The 24,688-nt window shown below is 40.3% G+C and overlaps 2 protein-coding genes across 3 annotated transcripts in view; both read right to left on the bottom strand.

The window, feature by feature from the left end:
- Positions 1-3,039: 3,039 nt before the first annotated feature.
- LOC119730922 (b(0,+)-type amino acid transporter 1-like) lies at positions 3,040-11,312 on the bottom strand. Its single transcript, XM_038203988.1, has 12 exons — positions 10,979-11,312; positions 10,089-10,350; positions 8,464-8,709; positions 7,744-7,869; positions 6,625-6,730; positions 6,380-6,424; positions 5,742-5,865; positions 4,862-4,965; positions 4,629-4,725; positions 4,166-4,315; positions 3,475-3,643; positions 3,040-3,371 (listed from the first exon to the last, which is right to left on the bottom strand). Exons 1-12 carry the CDS (start codon positions 10,988-10,990, stop codon positions 3,316-3,318), a joined length of 1,497 nt encoding a protein of 498 aa, XP_038059916.1. The 5' UTR covers positions 10,991-11,312; the 3' UTR covers positions 3,040-3,315.
- Positions 11,313-12,046: 734 nt separating this feature from the next.
- Positions 12,047-24,688, bottom strand: part of LOC119730659 (b(0,+)-type amino acid transporter 1-like) — a 35,477-nt gene continuing 22,835 nt past the window's right edge. For both annotated transcript variants that reach the window (XM_038203650.1, XM_038203649.1), the window contains exons 4-12: positions 22,274-22,399; positions 21,392-21,497; positions 19,180-19,224; positions 17,471-17,594; positions 17,138-17,241; positions 15,829-15,925; positions 15,353-15,502; positions 14,189-14,357; positions 12,047-13,966 (exon numbers count right to left, since the gene is read on the bottom strand). In XM_038203650.1, coding sequence (XP_038059578.1) covers positions 13,911-13,966; positions 14,189-14,357; positions 15,353-15,502; positions 15,829-15,925; positions 17,138-17,241; positions 17,471-17,594; positions 19,180-19,224; positions 21,392-21,497; positions 22,274-22,399 — 977 coding nt within the window. In that variant the 3' untranslated portion in view covers positions 12,047-13,910. The remainder of the gene's footprint in view (positions 13,967-14,188; positions 14,358-15,352; positions 15,503-15,828; positions 15,926-17,137; positions 17,242-17,470; positions 17,595-19,179; positions 19,225-21,391; positions 21,498-22,273; positions 22,400-24,688) is intronic.

The raw sequence follows: 24,688 nt of genomic DNA, 5'->3' as shown, positions 1-24,688 counted from the left end.
GTTCCATGCAAAGTGATGAAGTCTTTAGTCAGGGACTCCATTCTTAGCCATATCTCCAAGTACGAGCTCATATCCAAAGACCAACATGGGTTTACCTCGGGTAGGTCATGCATGAAAAACCTTCTTGACACCCAGGATAATGTCACTAAGAGCCTGGATGAAGACTAGTTGATCTGATCAACATGTACTCGGATTATTCAGAAAAGTTCTTCACCAAGTCAAGTACGAGTACCCGGGGTCACAGTTTGAAGTTGTTCAAGAAGGGAATGCAAAAGGTCTCCAATTGAGGAATCATTTCTTCTCCCAACGGTTAATAGACAACTGGAGCAACCTCTCAGCATACGTCGTAAAAATCATGAATGTCAATCAGTTCAAGAATACCTTTGAAAGGTTCTTGAAAGAATCTGGATAAGGGGTCTTAAAAGGCTCAAGCCTATAATTGATAGTCCTATCAAATCAGGGGCGGATCCAGGAATTTTCGCAGGGGGGTGTGGGTTTCATCAGCAAAAAAATCTGTTCCGGAAACTTGGCCTCCGTAAAATAAAAAACTGGGGGCGGGGGGGGGGGGCTGTTACCATATTTCAATAGGGGGCGCTGTTCAAATTCGACGATTATTAACACTAGATTACAGAATGGTGTACCATATTTTGAACAGGCGGACATTATACCAGTACAATTTTTTGGGGGTGTCACAGGGGTAGGGGGGGTTCGACTTATTTTTTAGGAATTTGTATGATATTTTTTTTGTTGACAGAGCTGGGGGGGGGGGGGTTTGACCCCTCAAACGCCCCTCTGGATCCGCGCCTGCAAATCTTAAGTGTAAGTGTAAGGAAATGCCTGATCGTTATTAAACTTGGTGGGCAGGTGGTATTTAATAATGGTATTTTAAATCTGTAGTGACGTAGGGATGACGTTATCAAAAAAAAAAATTTCTAACATGTTCTCTCTGTTTTTCTAGTAAGAATGTAGACATGATGAGAAGTCGATGTCGTGTTGTGCCTGACGAGGCCCCCAATATTTACTAGCACCGCCTTCGCTAGCGCTGTGTGTCATGTTTACGTTGGGCATGCATCCGACAGGTCTAACGATTGGACAAGTATGAATTTGGATGGTTATTCATTTATGCGCCAAGCGAAATACATATGCATTACGTTTCCATAGGGAGGGCCAATGATAAACCGGCTGTATCGCTGGGAAGCATCCATTATGAGAGTGGGGATACAGTTCGAAGCATGCTTCATCAATGCGCGCTTTTCTTTCTCTCTTTCTCTTTGTCCAGCGGATAATCGTTAAAATATTACACTTAGTGATGTAATAGAATAAAATAGAAAATACTTTATTAGTCTATCAAGGAAATTACATTTGCTCACCGGTACAATAAAAAAGAATTAGTATTATACAATTAAAGTTATACAATTTCACAAAAACACTAAAAAATTACAGTGCTATCACAAAAACACAATTACAATAATATTAAGATTAAGGTTTTACAATGTTGGATGTAATTAAAAACGTTAAAAAAATAATACTAAACTATCACTGTTTTTAATTCTTAAATATAAAAATATTTAATTAAATATTTAATGTTAAAATAGGAAATGTAATGTCCAAATCTTGTTTTTCGAATACGAATATGATGATGTATTCCAGACGGCCCAGGAATTAGCTTCGACCCCTCAAGCAATCGATTTGCTCCAGGCTGTACAAGTTGCACGGTGCCGGTGAGGCATGCATCACCACGCACACAAACGTGTGTTCACCGTCGATCGTGGACGTCATATTGTCCCTCTTTTATTTGTACTCCAACTTTTTAAGAAGACTCCCATAGGTTTTGTACACTACCCCAATCGCGGACGTATGCAAGGAAATCGTGGACGATATTGTTCTCTTTTGTTCTCTGGTATTTTTTTCGTCCACGGTTTGAAAAGATGAACACGTACATGCGTGTTATTATACACTGCGCGCTTCACGTAACCCCGGGACGGTATGCGTTAGGCAACGCCGGTGGTACGGTGCGGTACGCGGCGGCACAGGCGGACTAAACCCGGCCAATTGCCGACTTGATTTTAAGTCTAGTAAGATTTGGAATATTAAACCTAATGGTATAAAATTATAATGAAATATATAACCAAATAATACATAAGAAAATATTAGACAATTATTGTTTTTCGAATTGGAAAAACATTATGATGGCATACCAAACGACCCAGGCATTAACCTAGTCTGGTTCCCAGACCAAAATATTCTGACTATTCCTGATGAATCTTAGGTCAGGTAGCCTCTGGTAATACATTGTATTACATTTTACGTCACGTGACTAAAACGGGAAGAATTCCTCCTTTTTCCGAAAATTTCCGAAGTTTGCCGAGTTCAATTCGTCGACAATCGGATAGCGCCCGAGCATTTCCTAGTATAATATAGGTTTCATTAACTGCTAATTGCTTATTAACAACCTTTTTTAAATGAGCTGATAACTAATATTCATTGCTTTCATTAAGAAAACTTGAAATTCAACGACGATCTTGAGCATCAAGTATACTCGGATCGTATGGGCGAACTTTTTGCTGCGTCATGTACCATTTTGAATTTGACGACCGTAACCATGATTTTCCAAAACTCTGTCTTCAATCGGCTCCGCCTGCTAACAGTACTATTTGGGTGCCTAATTTTGAAGATTCCAGATCAACATTAGTCAATGTTATCTTACAGAAATATCAAACTGTATTATCATAACTGTATGACATTACAAAGCAAGTGATTTATTTACAAATTTGATCTGAAAATTTAAAGCTATAAGTGATAAAGCGAAATAGGAAACGAAGCCGAGCTTTGAAAAAGGGCCGTCAATGTCGTCATGTTTATTTTTAGCCACGGAGGCTGCCTGACCTACAATTTAGACGTGAGCGTCGGGAATAATTGTCAGGTATAGGGAACCAGACTAGCATTAACTTTGACCCCTCGCTCGAGGACTGTGATTCACTCTGGGCAGTGAACAATGCACATGCAAAGACGCGTAAATAAAAAGGTGCAATACGAATATTTATATTCTGCAGATTCTTAATGATACTGCTCCGTCTAAATCCGTAACGATTTCATATTTTATTCCGAGTACTCCAATTAATACAGTTTGCAATACCATTTCATGTTCAAAATACTGTAGAGGCTAGATTTGTGGAGTACACAACTGTTGCAATGATGCTGAGTACTCGCGTTGTCTCTCCGTACAGGATATACAGTGTAGGCATTTCATCACCAAAAAGTACTTCATTTTGGCTGCATATGACGTGAAGACTTCGTGGCGGTTGGTGCAGTTAGTTAATAACGAGATGGACTGACGAGAAACAACTTCTGGTAGAACAGAGTCATTTGATCTGGGGAGGTAAAAAAGGCAAATCTTCTCTGTAGAAACGTTTCAAAGAACAGGCGAACATTATTATAATTGTGAAATGTATATGCATGTATTTATGTACTGACTCATGAATGGTAGCTGTCTTTTCCCCCAGACGAACACAAGGTAAACTACGAGGCCTATGGCCAGTAATACCAGGGCGTACAAGTACTCCAAGGTAGGAGCGGCAATTAATGGCGCCAAGATCATAAACACGCAGACGGCAGTCGCGAAGATAGGTATCAAGACATTCACCTGGCATAGGAAATGGGGAAAAAAACACAATTTGATAATCGATTATTTACATAAGTTCGGAAGTACAGTTTACCAAACACTGACATGTACACATCAACACGAATAAACCAAGCAAAGGATCGCTTCCATTGAAAGAGCACAGTAATGAATGTTCTTTTAATCACGAGATTCAATTTCAGTCAGTTTTTAAAACCCTCCTTGGACTTTTATCCACAACGCATGGCAGGTGGGTCTATTAACTTTAAAGTCTCCGTTCGCGAACTCTCCAATTCCACATTGTATTATCCTGCCAATTTAGTAAACACATAACAAAATCCACTGCAAAAATCACAAGTTCCGTAATACGTGTAGAAATGTTTGATTTCTTTAAAAATTATCAGGCCCCCAAAAACAATTACCTTTAATTAACCTCAGTTTGTGTAGACCCCCAAACAGGCCAGGAGCACGGACCACGAGTGCGATATAATACATTACTCATTTTCTTAAACCTGAGAACACTGCTTAGTTTAAGGCTTTACTTGCCCTGAATGGTCTTGGTTTATCCGGGTACTTCCGTCGTAAAATCAGAACGGCCATAAACGCAGCCCCGTGAAATATGTAGGAGACGAAGCTAGCAAATTTGAGAATAGAGTTGAAGTCCCCAAGCAGAATGAGAATAATCGCTATAATTGCCTGAAAAAGAAAATCACAGGTTAATGTAAACATAAAAAATGACAACTCATAAGATATAACATCCCGAGCTATAGCTAAAGCCATAATCACACACAAATGGCAACTCGTATTACACCTCAAAAGTGATTTTTTTTTCTTTCTAATAAAGATTAGTTTAGAAAAATTTCCCAGGATTTCTGAAATTTTACGGACTTTAGACTAACAAAAGATGAAAAAGTCCGCGAAAAAAGCGCTTAAAAAAATCCACAAGAAACAAGAAAATAAACATGATGCAAAAGGAAAATGAAGTCAATGTTTAATAAACATATACGACCTGCAAGACTATCGCCGGCAGTGGGGTCAACCGCTTCACATTGATCATTGACAAAACCTTCAACATATGACCTTCTCTTCCGGCTGCAAATGCTATCCTAAATGTAAAAGAAAAAGTGATTGATTAATAAATACATAAATCGCTGTCGGTAAAAGTTAAAACAAGAAATTTGCTGCAACGTTCTTTACCAAACTTTCATCATTGCTTAATCGTTCAGAACGTTACCGTTTTACCTTGGGGAGGCAAGGATGTTACCGAGTAGATTACCAAACGTAGAGATGCACACACCCACAGGAATAACCCAAGCCATGGGACCAAGTGTTCTCTCGGCAAATGTCTGCATTGGAAACAAGAGGGCGCTAATATCATAAACAAAAAAAGAATTGGGACACGCCATTCGTATTATGAGGGGAGTGAACTCAAAGAGTGTTTCACTACGGAAGCGTATTGCTGCCAACAAAAAGAAACATTTACAAAAAAAACCGAAACCCAAACAAAAATAAATGAAAAACACCCCCCAGTTAATATTTAAACGAAAAACGGACCGAAAAAAATTAATCAAAAAACGAACCTCTAAAAAATATTAATTCAACGAAAAAGGAACCACCCTCCCCCCCCCCCCAGAAAGAAAAACAAAAAAAGAACAGAAATGTCAATGTTCAATTTGTTCATGAGCTATGATCCAAACAAATCATTCACTTTTGAAACTAAAATCACTGTAATTTAATACTGGATGACGTCATCACGTCTCGCACTTTTGTATGCAATTTGTAAATGAGTTGATATTTGTTATATTACAAATGCGACACAATGGTCGAGTCACAACACTGGATGCGAGATGCGAGATGCGAGACGCAAGATGGCAGATTTGAAACACCATATTAGATCATTTTCCATTACATTTTTTTCTGTTCATTTTTCGTTGTATTTTTTCGTTAATATTTTTGGGGGTTTATTTTGCATAAATTTTTGGGGGTTTGTTTTTCGTTTCATTATTTTATTTTTGTTTTCGTTTGGCAGCAATACGCTTCCGTTGCATCCTATTTGCCAAACTTTTAAATCATTTAAAGGGAAAGCTACGTAGATTTATTTGATTTTCAATGATGCAATTACCACTGCGACGGCGCTTGAAGCCAGTAGCTCAGTCGGAGAGAGTGTGGTGAAATATGCAATGTTGGTTAATAGGTAAATGATGGTCACAGCAGGTATAGCGATACCAATAGCCAACGGAATATTCCTGAAATTGACAAATCGAAACAGACACATGTTTGAATTGGGGTATTGTTTAGACATTTTGGAATCGTAAGACTAGAGAAAGTTATTTGAATTGATTTGGAGTATGGTTATGGACGGGGTGAACAAATGCAACACTTTGAGGCGCCACTTATACCACTGCGCTGATGATCAGGTGCATTAATTTCACGCTACAAGGTTGCATGGGTTCGTGTATTATGAGTTATGTATTTTGCGCATCATTGTGGAACATGCAGTCAGTGTTCTTACTTTATGGTTGTCCTAACTATGTCAAACATTTGTGACGATGACGGGGGCAACTTCAAGTCTGAATTACAAATGATGACAATGACAACTATCGGATGCATGATGCTGTTGCTGTTGGTGTTGCTGGCATGTTGCTACTACTACTGATGCTGCACTTTTTCTATTGCTTACTTTTAAGGTTGTTGTTCACACTAATTGGGGTTTAATGATGAAAGTATTGCAAATAAAGAGAATATATTTTTATGACCAACCTGCCTGGATTTTTCAGCTCCTCCGTGACACTGTTCAGTATTTCCCTTTTGAGTAAAGACAGGAAACAGGAAAATTTCAAGCATTAGTTCTATAAACCAATAAAACAAAATAATGGCATCACTCCCTTAGCATTCTAGTGTAGAATATTATGTGTTACATTTGGTAAAACTTCAATGAAAGATAAAACTACAGTTAACGTAACGCTGCCTTTTGCTTACCGAATTAACCAATGCATTTTACTCACCAACCGGCATAGGCCCACAAACCATTGTAGAAAGCTAATCCATAACCTAGGAACTGCGTAGTTGAACCTTCAAATGACACCGAGGGGTCTAAATACTCCGTGTGACCTGGGGACATAATTAAAGCGGGTATCAAAGCGGATAGAGACTTTTCCTAGTTTGAGAATCACCCGTTGTCCAACGGAGCCCTCTCCATAACCCAACGTCTGATATTATGTGAGCTATGCATATTTTATGCGACCCTGCGCGCTAGCCAATCGGAGTCAGAAATTGTGACGTCAGTTTCGATCAGAAATGTGGACTAAGCTGTTGATTGGTCAATTTGGCTGCCATATGTTTTCGTAATACAACAACGGGTTACGAAGTCCCAATAGATAGAAGGCACCCACTGAATGGTCAGAATCTTCAGGTCAAGAACAATATTTTTATTGATCTTTATTAATGAATAACAGTTTAATTATGAGAAACTTCTAATAAACAACTTTGAATTAGCAAAGAACAAATCATACGTTACTTGACAATGCAAGAATTTCCTCAATCCATAACTAAAAACTAGTCAAAAAGGTGTTTCGAAAAATGTTTAACTTCAAAGGCGATTATCTCGGAATGACCTTTTTGCATGATATTGAGGTTTTTGTCACGTCGTGAAAACACCGTCGATATAGACTCTTGCTGGGCAAGAGGATATTAGATAAGACATTTCCTGGGGACTCACTGCTCATTTTGAATGCAAATCCCAAGCTTCTTAATTAAGAAACTGAATGGAACTCTATGAACTCATCAAAACATAGATGTTTGAGCCTGATTTATTTCTAAAACTCTTTGCGTTTTAAGTTCAGTTCTTAAGCAAGAGAATCACTTGTAATTTTGAACCAGCATCCATGAATACAAAGAAATAGAACCCACTGATCCCTCCAGAAACACATTTGGTTTCTAAGTGAAAGACATAATTTTCGTTGTACGTCCTTAACGTACTGAGTTCAGGTACGGCTATTTTTTTGTCTGTAAAGACAATACATTTTGACTGAAGACTAATATGCCCTTCTAGGTAAATACCAGTATGGAGTTTGTTGGGAAAAGTAAGATATACACATACTCCATCAAAACCTCTTTGCTCTTACCTTGGAATACTTTGACGAGACCAGCGATGATGATAACCATGAGGGCAATGACTTTTGCTCCCGAGAAGACCACAGACAATCCACTGGCAACGCGAACACTCACACAGTTGATGAATACAATCAACACTATGGCACAAAAAAACTAAGACTTGATCTGATAATCGCAAAACGGCAAGAAATCCATATAAGAAGTCCGCCACGCTTAGATTCACATCGTATTTTTTTTTAAATGTCTTGTCGGGGTGACAAGCGTCCTTGTGAGGACTAGGTAAATGTCATCATCATTGATCTCCTAGGAATTCTCTAAATCAATCAAAACATGCATGTACATGTATATCTGACTATTTATGCCCAGGGATTGAACCAGCCGTCCTCCATCTTGGGTGAACTGTGACGCGATTTTTTTAACATGTTGTTTGTATATTGGTTTCTTCTTCAGGTCAAGGCGGCAAAAACAGAAATGGTATTTTCTGACTAGTTTTTGAAATTTAAAACATCCTACTCCCTAGACTGGCCAATACCCAAAGATTATTAGGGGAAAAAGCAATTGCAGAATGATAAATATGTACTTTCGGAGATGACTTTTGGGGATCCAAGATGGCGCATCAGTTGCTTCAAGGTGTTGAGGTCCTCAATGACCTCACCTCATCATCCATCGGTCTAGAACCATCTTGCTCAATCATATAGCCCAATATAGCCATATTATATAACAATACTTACTGACTGAGAGAATAGCAAAGAGTTGGATCGCTTCCCTAGGAGGGGCGCAATCGCCAGGAATGACGTAATCAGATGTATAGGTTCCCAAGGTGATAGCTGTCATGGCAACACCAGCTGGCATCATAATAACTACCAGAGACCATGCAACCATGAAGCCGGGTAGATTACCATAGGCATGAAGCGCGTACTGGTATGGACCTCCAGCTAGTGGTACCACTGCGCCTAGTTCAGCAAAACACATCGCACCTGTAAAAAAAAAATAATAATAATAAATATCTACGTCGGTGAAGGGCAAAAGCTAATGTTGATTTACATCACCCCGACGCATTTTCATCTTATGCAAGCAATGTCTACAATGTTTCTTCATAGGAGGTTAATTTCTAGTTTTCACATTTAGTAGAGACAATTAGATTCAATTGAAGGGCTGACAGAGGGGATGAGCTTAAACATTAAATATAATATCTGTCTTCACCTAAACTATAATTGGAAGAGGAGAGGGGCATTCTTCGAGTGGAAAATGGAGATTCCCCCGTGCCCTAGCGACATCGACAGTCTGTCAATGGGCAACTATTTGGGTTATTTGCTGTACGTTCACAATATCAGAACGGTTAAGTCTAAATACATTCAAACGTCAAAATGGCGGTGGTGGGGATAGAGTTACAAGGAAACAATTATTTTAATGAGTTCAGATGCGAAACGAAACTTTTTTTTAAATGAGAGGTAATAACAGTGGGAGTGACCTAGTCCGAAAAGTTGGGACTCTCAATTACTGTGTATATATGCCTCCTCAATCTCAAGGCATTGAAAACATGCAATACAAGAAAATAGACCGGCACATCAAACAAACGGTCCAACAACCCTTTAGTCCTGTATCAATCAATGGTAATGTTATGGGGACGAACCCGGAGTGCCGATCTCTCTTTTGTTAGCGATTGGGCCAGACTCGCCACAACTCCTCCACCGCAAGTCAATACCTTCACAGCACTGAACAATGCCGGGACATTTAACACCTGGGTTGAGAGGAGTAATTAAGGTAAAGTGCCTTACTCAAGGGCACAACACGCATGGCCACGACGGGGCTCGAACCCACAGCCTCATGATCATTAATCTTGTGCTCCACCGCTAGACCACACGTATCAATCAACTGTGTCTGATATACCTAGCTCTGTTTGTACACATTATCGATAGTCATGCAACGAGACTACCGAAGGGTCAATCTTTGCGAAACGTTTGACATGCACTTATCCAAATTATAATAATTTGGCTTCACCCTCAGGTGCCAAATGCTAAAGAAAAGTCTCCTTTTAAAAATTGAATCGAGACCTCAAAGTTGGCTGGTAAAAACACAATATATTTCCACAACGAGAAATTCCAGCTCTGAGTATTATAAAATAGTTTGTGAAAGAAGACATAGTTTGTGAAAGAATGGGGCGCTTTGATGACGCGGGCGGGAACGGCGTTAGTCTTAGAAGCTTGACGTCAATTTCGAAGTAAAACACCAAAGTGCTTCAATAAACGAGATTTGTTTTTAATGTATGTACCAAGAATATGCATGGCGTCAATTCAGCTACCTTATTCTTTCAAACTATGGCCAATTCACAAAATATATCGGATTTGAAAGCTACCTAAGGACGAAACCACAGCGCAGATGAACCATACAACCAGACTCATGCCCACACTGTTAGTTGCAAGTAGGACACCTTTCGGTGAGATGAAGATCCCAGATCCAATCATCGCTCCTATGATCAGAGACACCGCTCGGACTAATCCAATCTCCCTTTTCAGCTTGACAGTGCTGTCCATGTTTTCATTCTCATCGCAGGTATTCGACGACTCCAAACTCCCTCTATTTCTGGGCTCTCCCGACCCTTTCTTCTCATTCATGGCCTGTAAAAGCATCAATTGAGTAGTATTGAAAGAAAAATCAAAACCAAATATTTAGCCTAATGCATTTGATAAACTTTACCGACAACAAATACCAGATGAGCACGGTTCGGGTGAGGTGTGCTCATCTAAATCTTTGTGTTAACTTACAGCGCATTATGGGCTCTGTGCACAAGTACCCCATCAACGGCCAGAAAAGGAGAATTGTGGGTGACCCAGACTGGTTCCTGATCCATTCACTGCGTATTTTGAAAGTATCCAAAGTTATTGGAGGCGGGGATAGTCTCAGAGACCATCGCAAGTTGAATTCGGACGTATGTACTTTCGCACATTTAGGAGGTCGTGCGTACTTCGCTTGCAAACCAGTACAGTACAGTACGCGCCTGCTGTGTGTCCCTCCACGGAGCTCTCAAAAGAGGTCAAAACGCGCACTCTTGTTGGCGCTTGTGTTACTATACGAGCGCGTAATGCACGTTACAAATTATGACAGGTTGCATTTCTTTTTTTCATTTTAAAGACCTACGTGTTCTATATCTCCATTTTTCGAAATATTCACACAACATAACGGTAAATAATATCGCCTTGTTAAAGAACAATTCTGTAATAAAAGTTAAAACACGGATAAACTTACATCAGCTGTCATGGTGGTTGTGATCCGAGGTAGTCAGCACAGCTATGATGTCGATGCTGCACTTTGTGCACGGATTATTCTAAAGAACTACATTGTACCGGCTCGCCCATGCAATCAAAGCGTAAGATCACGGAGTGAAGCAAGCGTTTGTGGGAACCCTGCAGGTAGGTATTCATTCTTCTGTTTGTTATTCAGTACTCGATTGCCGAACAATTGGATCAAAGTACGAGGTGGGTTGGGTAAACTCGGAACGGTAACGTGGAAAGGTCATGCACCCTACCACAACAAACAATAATCCTGCCACAGGGGCAGATTTACTGCGAAGCGTATTATATATAATTATTTCTAAAGTGAAGACGCAGAAGATCAATAGACCATTATCATGTTGCGTCTTGATTTTTTCCCAAACAAAATCAACGCAACCAAAGCGAGGATGGAAGCTTAGCAAACAGTCTGGTTCCTTTTTGCACAAAAAACATCATCAATCAGGGGTGCACACCGGTAAATATGCCTATTCGCCCAGCTCGTGAATAAAAGTTATAAACTCAAAATAGTCTATATTAGAGAGTTCGGAGAGCCATAAAATTGGGGAATTGAAGAGATATGGCAATGAACCTCTGACCCGGACCTGAGGCTTCCAATTCTGAGCATTTTGGAAGCAATTGGGCTCAAAAGTGGCGCTATTTTGCCATGTTGTGGAGGGATCGTTTTTCAAGATGGCAACCTTTTCGCGGTCCCTGCCAATAATTGGGCAATGTATGCGGCCTAGCTGTAATTTAACCTATGATGTAAAATGATGTGCAGACAAACCGTAAAAGTAGTACGACAACCAACGACGATGGTCAACCTTTGATTAATTTCAAAATCACTGTTTCAACTGTTTCAAGCGAGGATGGAAGCTTAGCAAATAGTCTGGTTCCTTTTTGCACACAAAAAACATTATCATTCAGGGGTGCACACCGGTAAATAGGCCTATCCGCCCAGCTCATGAATAAAAGTTATAAACTCAAAATATTCTATATTAGAGAGTTCTGAGAGCCATAAAATTAGGGAATTCAGCATTCATCGTTACTTTACGTCCAGTTACTTTTAAACCACATTTTATTGAAATAATAAAATATTGTCACGAAAATGAAAGTAAAAGTAAATAACAATTCTATTTACATTTTTAAAGCGTTTGAATTGCATTCGTTTTATTGAATTGCAATACAAATACTTCAGCAACATAACTTTACACTTTTCACTGATTCCTCAAAATTAAAAAAATTACATTATAGGAAAAATAAAAATGTGTACTCATTCTTTTAGATCAGCTGTCGAGACAAAAAAACAAGGCTACAACCTAATATATTAAGCCAAAAAAAGTCTCTGGTTTCTGGTATGCGCGCGCGTCGCCGTAGCCATGCGCGTCGGCAAAATGAAAAAGTTGTTTTTCCAATGAAAGATGATGTCTCAAAACCGCTAAAGACACTGGTTTGACTGGAATCCTGCTGCTGCACAATTTTAACGTGTTTTTTACATGGGGTTACGGCCGAGAATGAGCTTTATTTGGCCTCTCTGGACTCCCATATATTTGCACTTAGTTTAGTCGGGCACCAGTTGCAGTCATCAGCCGACATTTGAAGAAGAAAAAAAACTGTAAAAAAAAAAAAAAGCCTCGTCGCCGCACCACTGTTTGGGCAAACTCCATAACAGAAACCGGAGACTTTTTTTTCTTGGCCTAAAGCAAATGTTACTTAATTTTTACGGGCTATGTGCTATTATATTATCCTACAAGGGACAACATCCACCACAGCAACTGTGACAGGCTATAGCACCATACGGGATATGGGGCTGGGGCGTAGCGGCGCCTGTTGTACCCCTGGACCATTATATCATTAATATAATTCAATAATCTCACCATAAACTATATTAGAAACAAGTTAAACCCGAAAATAATTATTTGTTAGTGAAGATCATACCACTTCTCGTGATGCACACATCCATTTATATGTACAAGAAAATGTTGCGGAGAAAACTCTGAATCGACTATCATCTTTACATCAGTTAGATACCTTTTAAACCAATATTTATATTCAAACAAATCTGTTCACTGTTTGCGTGAAGTTTATAAACAACATTACCCCAGTTAAATTGAAATTTGTACTGAAAGTATATTTTAGATCAGCCGTCAAGAAAGAGAAAACCCATCCATAACCTGAATAAGTAAATATCACTTGATTTGTGCAAGCCATTCTACCATCCTTCACGGCAAAATCTCCACCACAGTAGTTGCAGCAGGCTGTAGGCCCTTCTCGGGAAAATAGGCGTGGCTGCACATGACCAGTCCAGGCAGCAGTGTTGTAGGACTCGAGTCCAGGACTCGAACTCGAGTCGGACTCGAGTCACATTTTTTGCGACTCGGACTCGACTTGAGTCACATTGGAAAATGACTCAGACACGGACTCGACCATGATGACTCGGACTCGAGCTTGGTGACTCGTGACTCGAGTCACGTATTTTCATCAAAAAGAAACAAACGTAACGTTACGTATTTGGGAGACGACCGTAGCATTCTTTTTGACTCCATGGACAAAACACGGCGCTGCGGTAAATCGTATCCAGGGGCCGCGCACGCACGCCTGGCGCCTGCTCGACGAGCACCAGGGCCCGGTGTCGTATGCTAAAAAGTGTCCAGTATTAAAAAGGAAAACACATTTTGGGTCTAAACAACATGTATACACACAAGGTAAACTATATACACTGGGATTTACTTAAAAGACAGACTGGATAATTGAAAAATATTTTTAAAAAATGATTAGTTTGGCGAACAACAGTCTAAAAAAACAAGTGAATCGTGACTCAGACTCGAACTCGAGACTAAGCTTGTGACTCAGGACTCGGAGTCAGACTAAGCATTGGTGACTCGACTACAACACTGCCAGGCAGCATCTTAAGCACGTGATGGGCCGACGAGAAACAACTTCTGACAAAATACAGTCATTTGATCTGCAAAGAAACATGGAGAAAATATTCGATTCTGTCACAAACAGGAAATTCATTGGCCTCAAAATATAAGATAGGTCAAATTTTAAATCATGATAAATATTCTCCCCGTTTATATTGTCAGACTGCAGTCCTGAATCACAACTTCTTCATTTTAATGCCTGTGTAAACATTTTAGGCAAATCAAATTTAACAGGAGGGGGGGGGAACAAGTCTAGTACGTACCCATGAAAGGAAGCTGTCGTTTTCCTCGTACGAACACGATGTAGACCAGGAGGCCCAATGCAAGTAACACGAATGCGTACAGGTACTCTAGCTTGGGATCGGAGATAATTGGTGCCAGAACCATAAAGATAGAGGCAATGATTGCAAGGATGGGAACCAGACTATTAACCTGCATGAACAAAAAAGAGGATATGGAACCAGACTGTTAATCAGAAAGTTAAGTAGGTTAGGAATAAGACTACAAATCTGTATGTAGTCTTATAACCTAAATAACCTTAGGGGAGTCAAGTTGGCGTAGCGGTACTTTCCTCGCCTTCGAATCCCGCCTGGGCCAATAATGTTGATTGGGGTTTTAGTCCCTGCCTGATTCCGTGGGTTTTCCCCAAAATATTCTTCTGGCGTTTTCCTCCTACCTCTAAAACTGTAATTTTGTTCTCAGTTGTCTAATTCTCTGCACGTTTCTTCAGGCTTTTGAGCTACAGTGCCTAGGGCACGTTTGAGGAATCCTTGGTTTCAGGACCAGAAATAATTGTTTTGAATAATAATAATACTAATAATTAAATATAACTTTAGGTTACTTTTGACTTATTTTTTACTGTAAGAGGACTTCATCGAAATCTCCATTTCTTCAATCTGTTGTCATAATCCACATTGGTAAACATGGTGCTTAGAGTTTTAACCCTTTATTGTACCAACTTTATACTCGGTAAGTTTAAGACATGTTAAGATTTTCGATACCATATGAAAGCATGTTAGTGCCATCACTAACTTTTAAAAAAGTCAAACATATGTTTTAAAGTTTGTTTTCCTGAAACAGGTGAAAAAGGGTGATAAAAGTTTGTATTTTACAGCCTGTAATTCGACTTGTACCCGATAAGTCAAATTTACACTTGATCGTTAAACAGGCTTTCGCCATGTACCATATCTGATTTTCAAGTCTTAACACAGCTTTTACAGTGTGTAAGTTTCAACACCGTAATGATTTTAAATATGTCATTGTGTTTAACAACTTAAGACGTTTATTTCTACAGTTTTCTTCACCCTCTTTCAGCAACAATAAAAATAGAAGATGGCTGGGTGGAAAGAAAACTGATTAAGATGGACTACACTGATCTGTGAATGATCTTAAAAGTTTGTCATACATTTAAGAGTTATTCGACATACCTTAAAAGGTCTGGGTGTATCTGGATATTTGCGTCGCAGCACAAATACTGCCGCAAATGCAGCCAGAAAGAGAATCCACTGAACGATGCTACCGTACACGATGATGGAATTGAAGTCACCCATCAGGATCAGTACGATCGCAACGAGTCCCTAGAATTAGAATATGCAGAAAAACTCATGATGCCTCGTTATTATCACAGGCCTAATTACACGCCTTATTATGACATTGTAAAAATATAATTGTAAATCTTGTAGGCCATTGGAAAGAACTCAAGATTCCCGTTCATAGAGATTCTCGTTAATATAAATTGTTTTTAAACAAGAATAAGGGCTTTCTATATACCTAAATTGTGTGGAGCTGTGATTAATACAGTTATCGTAATTGCTTTCAAAGGTATTTGCTGGTAGGCCTACCTCATACGGGGTACGACAAGCCGTTAAGAAATACAAGTATTTAAAAGTATTTATTCATTTACCTGTAAAAGAATAGCAGGCAGTGGGGTATGATACTTGACACTGACCATAGATAGGATCGATAACATATGGCCTTCTCGTCCTGCAGCAAATGCAGTCCTGATGGTGAATAATATAATAATGCAAACAACGTAAAGAAACAAACGGCTGTTTGTGTATTATTTTGTTCATTCATGCAACATTCGCTGAATCACCTCCGTTCGCCAATTTGAAAATAGTTTCGTCTGACTTTTTTCGGAATCGTGCGGCAACTGTAAAAGCTCTGTTACACGCAAAATGGCAATTAATTTACTTCAAACACAATAACTAGGCACAGCGCTGACGATATGCTACAGGTAAAATAGATCATTTTCAGTCGCTACGCCAACGTACGCTACCTAAAAGGAGTGCTTAAAGCTAGAGTCCATCATTTGCAGCCATCCGAAAAGTAACCGGCGTAATTATTTTTGAAAATCAAACTTTGTTGAAAGATAGTAAGGGAACTAAACTCCCTGTGAAATTATTCTTTCTGGGAAGCTGTCATTTTGAAGTAATCAACTTAAGAAGCACCGTATGAAAATTTAAATTAGTAGTTCGTTTTGTTATTCAGCGCAGCGCGCACAAGTATTGGAACGACGCACACGCGCGCGCGGTTGTTATAATTCGTTGGATCAGTGCGCGACGTTGCGTATAGCTGCAATTCAAAACAATTCAAAACATGATTCAGTAACTTTTGATTTTAAATTGAGATCTTAGCATGCTGTTTTTTCTCGGAACGTACAGCTGAAGCTTAGCTGACACTTCATCAGGTTAGTTGCTCAGTATCCTTCATTAGATTTTGAACTCTTTTGTTGCTTCAAACGAACAAAATGCACAAATTACAAATGATGGACTGTAGCTTTAAGTTACGCTTTAATTTGTTGTTAAAGTCGTGGATTTTGGTACTATTACACTTTTGTGAAACTGTCATAACTGAAATGTTGCGCAACGTGAACTTTTGCGCGACGTACGTAATATTGTCGATTTACGCCATTGTGTAACGTGTCATGAAATCAGCTTCAGGACCGTAATGAAGTTTGAAGTACACGTTAGCCCTGCGTTATCAATCATATTTGCCCTTAATAGTTTAACTGTAGTTAAAGGGGCTCACACCACTTTATCTGGCTATGTTTGAATGAGGAACTTGTCAAATATGAAGTTTTTTACAGGAAAAATCGCGTACTTTACAGCGCCCTCATAGTCCTCAACCGAGTATACACGTGCCACACCCTCATAGGATGGCCTCAAACCCACATCAGCAGAGGGCGTATTTGATGTGTAATTTGTCTTTACCTTGGTCCGGACAAGAAACTGCCCAATAGGGTGCCCGCAGTGGAGATACACACTCCCAACGGGACCAGCCAAGCCATGATTCCAAGGGTTCGCTCCGCAAACGTCTAATCAAAGAACGGTATAAAAAAGACCTGTAAAATTCTACCTAATCTATTATCAGTTAATGTATTTGCAATTGATAAAGAAACCCCAGCCGAAAAAAAAACTTATGATAAATGACAATTATGATCGTGATAATGCATTTTTGCATCAACACTGGAGGATTAGTGTCAGTCAAATAGCAAATGTCGGTTGATGGAAACAGTTATTTACTATAAAAATTCAATATCGTACCACTGCGACTGCACTGGAAGCAAGCAGCTCATTGGGTGAGAGTACGGTGAAATATGCGATATTAGTCAGCAGGTAAATGGCGGTCACAATCGGTACGGCAATGGCGATTGACAACGGCAGGTCTCTGGAAATGACAATGATTAAATTGGACACTGCAATAATGCCTGACGTCGGGGTAGGACATTTTGATGCTATATTTTATGTAAAGTTGAATCCTCTGATAGTCATTTCAAATTGTTGTTGAACAAGTTTATAACTGCTATCCTTGTAAAGACCAAATGCAAGATCAAGACCCAGATTAGTAGCAATGTAATGGACACATCTGCAGACTTCTTTCTGCAACTTAGCAAACTCGTCCCGAGTGCTTACTTTATTTCTAACCTCGTTTCAAATAGTCAGCACTGGATAGGAAACTTTCTTCCTGTGTCCTGATTTGACACCACAATTGGCTAGTAATAGATTTATATCGTGTACTTGGTGTCATTATTTACAACGTGCAGTACGTGTTTTCAAGATCATTGTAATTTTCACGTTCACGCCTTCTCAAAAATACTCATTTCCTTTCCAATTTGCTGATATTAATATGAAATGTGATACTGCATATTGGCGGGACAAGATTATGTCATTTTAACTTCGAAAACAATCGTGTTTTCGTAACTAAGGGCGTACGTTCGAATTGATTATATTTTTATCCCAGACACCGCATACAAAAACAAACGCTAATGTAACGCACAGAAGGGCACCAGACTATTCCACATTGGCATACGTATTTTTTCATGCAGATGATCAAATACCAGGGTGAGACAGCAGGTAGTGGTGGGCGCGTTCTGCTCGACACCCTGGGGACGAGGTTGGGCAAATTAGGTACTTACCTGTATGCTCGAAATTCTGAATAGCTGAGCACCTGGCTGGATTGTCCTTGTGCTCGCTATTGGTTTGTTTAGGTGTGGCTCACCTGCCAAGTATTTGTAGTGAACTTGTGCACGTGTGTACCGTAATGGCAAAACGGCAGCCATAGTGTGGCAACTGTATACTGTTACCTTTGCTAAGGTTAATACTTCGTTTTATTTTATCTAATTTAGACATATGACCTAGACGTTTGAGAGACATTTCAGCAATTATTGTGCTAGCCTTAGTCAAGGCATTCGTCATTATCTGTCAGTGTTCGGCGACATATCCTCACCGTGCGCTGCTGATCGCTATGTTGTTGCATGCAGCAGTGCATATAAATTACAGCGCGAACAGCCACCTCATGCGGCCACTATTTATATGCAAATCATTTGGATCTAGACTTATTTGCACATGTAAATAAGTGGCTGCATGAGGTCGCTGTTCGCACTGTATTTTTCATGCACTTCATAGCGAGGATATGCCGCCGAATACATACGGATGGATATTGACGATAGCCTTGGCCAGTGTTATTATTTTTCTAGGCAAATGATTTATGTTGTGTACTTCAGGAGCTCATTATCAGGCTGTTTGTGCAACTTCTATGTCCACAGAAATAGATGATGCTGTAATGTTGACATGAATACAATTCAACCGTGTTAGCAATCAAGCAATTATGTCTAATTTGAACGGTTTGGCTGGGCCACTATATTCATATTAATGTTTTTGGCAAAAAAAAACCGAATTATAAAATAAACATCCTACAGCTTCCTTTTCGGTACCATATAAAAAATTATGAACAAACAGGAATACAAACCAACCTTGCAGGATTCTTCAACTCCTCCATCAAATTGTTGACATAGTCCCTATTTGAAACAAAAGTAACAAACGATTCAAATTGACTGACTAATTCACAATGCCTTTAGTTTTTTTTGTGGAATCAGCAACATTCCATGATACAGCTAAGGCCAAAAAAAGTCTTCGGTTTCTGGTATGGAGCTTGCCCCAAAAGTTGTGCGGCGACGCGGCTTTTTTTTTACCATTTTTTTCTTTAAATGTTGGCTGATGACTGCAAATAGTGCCCGACTAAATTTAGTGCAAATATTATGGGAGTCCAGAGAGGCTACATAAAGCTTATACTCGATCGTAAACCCATCTAGAAACACGTTAAAAATTTGCAGCAGCAGGATTCCAGTCAAACCAGTGAGTTCTGTGGTTTTGAAACCTCATCTTACATTGAAAAAAAACTTTTAATTTTGCCGACGCGCATGGCTACGGCGACGTGCGCGCATACCAGAAACCGAGACATTTTTTTTGGCCTAATGAGTATCGTGTATGAACCAGTGTTGTAATGGACTCACTTGTCTGAGTCAAGCCAAATCCCGAGTCTCGACTCGTTGCGGGCGAGTTCAAGTCCGAGTCTTGAGTCAATTGGTTCTGGCCGAGTCTAGTCCTAGCCCCACAAATGTGGCTTAAATGCGAGCCTTGGTCAAGGCGTTCGTCATTATTCGTCCATACGCGGTAAAATGATCGGCAGCATATCCTCGCTATGCATGCAGTTCATAAAAAAATACAGCGCGGACAGCAACCTCATGCGGCCACTATTTTATGCAAATCAGTTGGATCCGATCGAACGCCTCGGTCCAATCGTCCGCGAAAGCTTTTGTTTCTCTTTATTTGTGCTAGATTTCTAGCGCACGACCTCATATGCAAATACAGATAAGTGAAGGCGGGGCTAATATGTGGAGTGTCCAATCACACCTTGGTAAATCCCGACGTCATCAATTTTTGCAGCTATTCGCATTTTGCCGACGTGTCAGAAACCACATTTTTTTGTGCAATGGTGCTGTGAGTAATAAGACATACAACGTGTGTGTATACAGTACATGTCACACGTTATCGCTATAATGAACTGTCACCGCTATGCAAATTTCCACGTAACGATCGACCAATAAGAAAACAACTTTTAAGTTCAGCTTAGGCTATTAGCATAATAAGCACTTCCCCCAAAACCTCACATGGACGATTGGACCAAGGCGTTCGTCTGGATCTAAATGATTTGCATAAAATATCGGCCGCATGAGGTCCCTCGACCCCTCGACCAAGGCTACTTAAATGCTGGACTTCCTCTGCTTGAGACCATGGGTTATGATACTCGTGGTTTCCACTGCGCGTGCGTCAACTTTTATAGCAACGTGCATCGGTGGCTGTTACCTGTCATTCAGTAATCATCGGTCTAAAATGCACGCGCAGTGGAAAACATGAGTATCACGACCCATGACCTCAAGCAGATTACTGGAATATGACGCTACGTGCTTCCATTCTGCCCGAATGCCGTCCGAAATTTACCAGAAATTACAAAAAAACTAGACCTCTGAAGGTATGTTTGCTAATAAGCAGTTCAGTATTGGTTTTGGTGATGAGGCCTATATAGTGACAAAATTTTTATTTGATATTCTGCTACCCTTGCAACAGACCTTTTCACAAATGTTGGTAAAACCGGTTGTGTGTCTTACTAATATTGAGAAAGAGTCCATTATTTAAGCCACATTTATGAGGCTGCCGAGTCCGAGTCACGAGCCATTTTGATGCAAGTATGTAAATGGAGAATATGTAAATGATGCACTGTCATGGGAAATATGGAAGGGCGCATATACATGACAAACATTATTATTTGCAACACTACATGGACATGTGCGGTACAGTCGATGTGATTAACGTTCTTCAGTTTTGCTTTTACGTTACTTTCGGAAAAAAATATCTGAATTATGTTTTTCAAAGGTATTTTTGGAGTTAAACAAAATACGTGAATCACGAGTCACGGTTCATTAGCGTGAATTACGAGGCCTAATGTTTTGTGTCCGAGACCCACTCCGAGTCTTTTGCCGATGTGACTCGAGTCGAGTTCGAGTTAACACAATTTCGACTCGAGACGGATTCGAGTCCCAGCCAAAGCAGCTGGACTTGAGTCCTACAGCACTGGCACGAATTTATAAAGTCACTTTGGAAGCGAACATGTTCTCTCGTACTCACCAACCAGAGTAGGCCCAAAACCCATAGTACAGTGCCGTACCGTAACCTAGGATCTGCGTGGTAGATCCTTGGAATGATACTTCTGGATTCAGATACTGTGTTCGCCCTGAAAAATAAAAAAGTGCACACTCGTAGTACAAACAACTGTACGTTTTTATTAGGCCTATACAATGATTCGAAAAAAGACTTGATTTCGAACCAGTTGTAAATCAAGGGGAGTCGAGGTTTCGATCCTCCTCCAATGAAGAAAAATGGGGAAAAGGAAAAGAAAAACGTAAAAAAGCGAGCATCCAAAATGCATTTAATCTTTTAATACAGGTATTATGGCACCTGCCTGGAAGGGACTTAATTGCGGCTGCGCGGTTATACACCCATTGTACATAATCAGCGCTACCAATCGTTGGTTAGTGTTTAATCCCATTTTCCCCCTGGTTTTCGAAATTTCAGGGGGAAAAAACGAGTAACTCCCTCCCCCCCCCCACGAAAAATTCTCGCTTTTAAATGATTTTAAAATTTATGGATAGAAATGATAAGCTGAACCTGAGTTTCATTAAACACTTACTATATATGACTTGAAGCTTTGCATGGCGGATGAAATAAAACTGAGAGGAAATTTTCGGTAACATCATGTGGAAAGAAATCTCTTCTTGGAAGAAATGTGGTTCTGAAAGGAACTGGTTGGCTGTCCGTCCTGAGGACGGACAGAACACACTGTCCGAAACGTCGAGTTATACACTCAACCAACCGGTTCTATTCAGAACCACACCACTTCTTCCAAGAAGAGATTTCTTTCCACATGGTGTTACCCGAAAATTTACACTATTTTAAACACTAACTACTTACACCGCCTCGGTATATGAAACAGGTTTTTTTTAAATTTACCTTTAAATAACTGCACAATGCCTGCAGCAATTATTATCAGCAAAGCTACGACTTTGGAAATGGTCAAAATAACGACTCCTCCACTGGAGTAACGAACACTGACACAGTTGACGAACATCATGACCGCTGTTGAGAGGATCAAAACAACGAGCATCAGTGAAAACGGAACTAATGTAGGTCTATTCCGATTTATAGATAAACGTTATCAAATGAACAGACGTCAAATTAATAATACCTACCCAATACGAGTAGCCAAAGTTGGGCAAAGTAGACTGGAGTAAATTGGTCAGTCGCGCCGATCTCCTATGCTTACGTCGAACATGTTGATTCAACATGCTCTCAACCAGGCGCGGTTCTAGAACCAATATTTTTTTGGGGGGGGGGGGCTCGCACGGTGGATCCAGAATTTTTTCAGGAAGGCGGTTATTTTTTCCAGACACTTAGGCCTCCGAAAATCCAAGGGGGGGGGGGGGGGGGGGGCTCTTGCCAAATTTTCAATGGGGAGCGCCGATAAAATCCTAAAAACCTTCACACTATATTAACTAATGCACCCTTGTCACGGCTATTTCTTCTTTAGGGGGAGGCCGTTCGCATACACATCACAATTCTTCTTTTTGCTAATGCAATTATTTTTAAGGAATTTATTTTTGGGGGGGGCTAGACAAAATTCGGGGGGGGGGGGGGGGGGCTACAGCCCTCCCCCCCCCCGGCCCCCGTAGAACCGCGCCTACTCTCGACTGCACTTGGTTCTCAGTTGTTCAATTCAAGGTCTACTTTATTAATACTGTTGGCAGGTGTGTCCTGCGATTGACGTCGTTATTACTGACAAAGACAGACTAGCGAATGCAAGGGGTGGATCTCTGAAACCTTTGATGTAATACCTCGGGCCTATTTCAATCGGATTAGAGGAGGGTCCAGGCTGCCGACTCATAAGAAGGACAAGGATGACACTTGAGTGGTTATAATCACTGTCACCATATAATTTGTTGGTGCATTGGCAGAGATGGCTGAGAGTTGACCATGATGTCGATGTTGGAGTGATGATAGCCGTGTTAAGAGGTGGACGTACAAAGAGTTTACTGGATAGTAGTGACACATGATGTGAACTTCAAAGCGTATATTTACGGTGGCCCACAACTGTCACGGCAAAAGCAAAAGCGCCACGGCAAGCGCAATAGCGCCGCGGCAAGCGCAACAGCGCCACGGCAAGTGCAACAGCGCCACGGCAAGCGCAAAAGCGCCACGGCAAAAGAAAAAGCGCCGCGGCAAAAGAAAAAGCGCCGCGGCAAAAGAAAAAGCGCCACGGCAAAAGAAAAAGCGCCGCGGCAAAAGAAAAAGCGCCGCGGCAAAAGAAAAGGCGCCGCGGCAAAAGAAAAAGCGCCACGGCAAAACAAAAAGCGCCGCGGCAAAAGAAAAAGCGCCACGGCAAGCGCAAAAGCGCCACGGCAAGCGCAAAAGCACCACGGCGAAAGCAAAAGCGCCACGGGTTTATTGGGAAGGGGCGTAATCATACATTCCGCTACTATATCAATAAATAAAATGGGAAGGAGAATGGCCGCCACCAGGAATTCTTATTAAAGGGAATATACATCATTTGCTTTTGCTGTAATTTTCAGAAATGGATGGAATTGGGGGGTTGGAAATATATAGCAAATATAGTTACACTGACTTTTTTGAGGTTTTGGGTTCGAAAAAGCTATAAAAACCAAGAAAAACAATCATTTTCCTGTAGTCTGGCTCCCTGACTCCATTTAAGAAGAAACAGAGCAGTTTACATACATTGGGGAATTGTAAGGTCAGGGAACCAGTCTAGCTGGTTTGTACCCGTTCATAGGTGTGTAATCGATTGCAAACAAGTGTGATGGTCAACTGGGGCCAGTATTTGAAAAAAAGCCAGTTTTTTTCCAACGCTGGTCGGCCGATCAGCGTTGGAAATTGATACAAAAATACCACTTTTCTTGAAAATGACAGTATACCAGGTGCCATGATTTTACAGGATGCTTTACACTGTCATTCACTAACAGTCCAGCAAGGTATTTCAAAATGATTTGGTAGTTTTATTTTTTGATGTTTGCAAATGTTGTATTTTCCCTTTAAGCACAGAATTTAATTCTTTGAGAAGTGATTTTATGGCTGAGAAAATAGCAAGGCCAAGGAAAACCGGTCAGTGCAAGCAACGTTCAGGAAATAAATCGTCGATATTAATTTGTTGTAGGATAATTATTATTCCAAGGGAGTTGCTGCCGGGAATCAGAGTTTATAAAGGAGTGGGACTCACTATCAGCACCATCAGGGCCGTTCCTCATTTCTTTACATTTCGTGGGATGCAAACAATTAGGGAGGACGGGAGGCTCTGTGAGCTGATGCATTTTTTAAAGATTTTTTTCCTTCCGACTAGCATGCAGAGAAGAGTTC

This window comes from Patiria miniata, unplaced genomic scaffold (assembly GCF_015706575.1).
Source record: "Patiria miniata isolate m_02_andy unplaced genomic scaffold, ASM1570657v1 HiC_scaffold_22, whole genome shotgun sequence".
Taxonomy (NCBI): Eukaryota; Metazoa; Echinodermata; class Asteroidea; order Valvatida; family Asterinidae; genus Patiria; species Patiria miniata.
The sequence above is the reverse complement of the archived record's forward strand: the minus strand, read 5'-3'. Positions and strand labels throughout refer to the sequence as shown.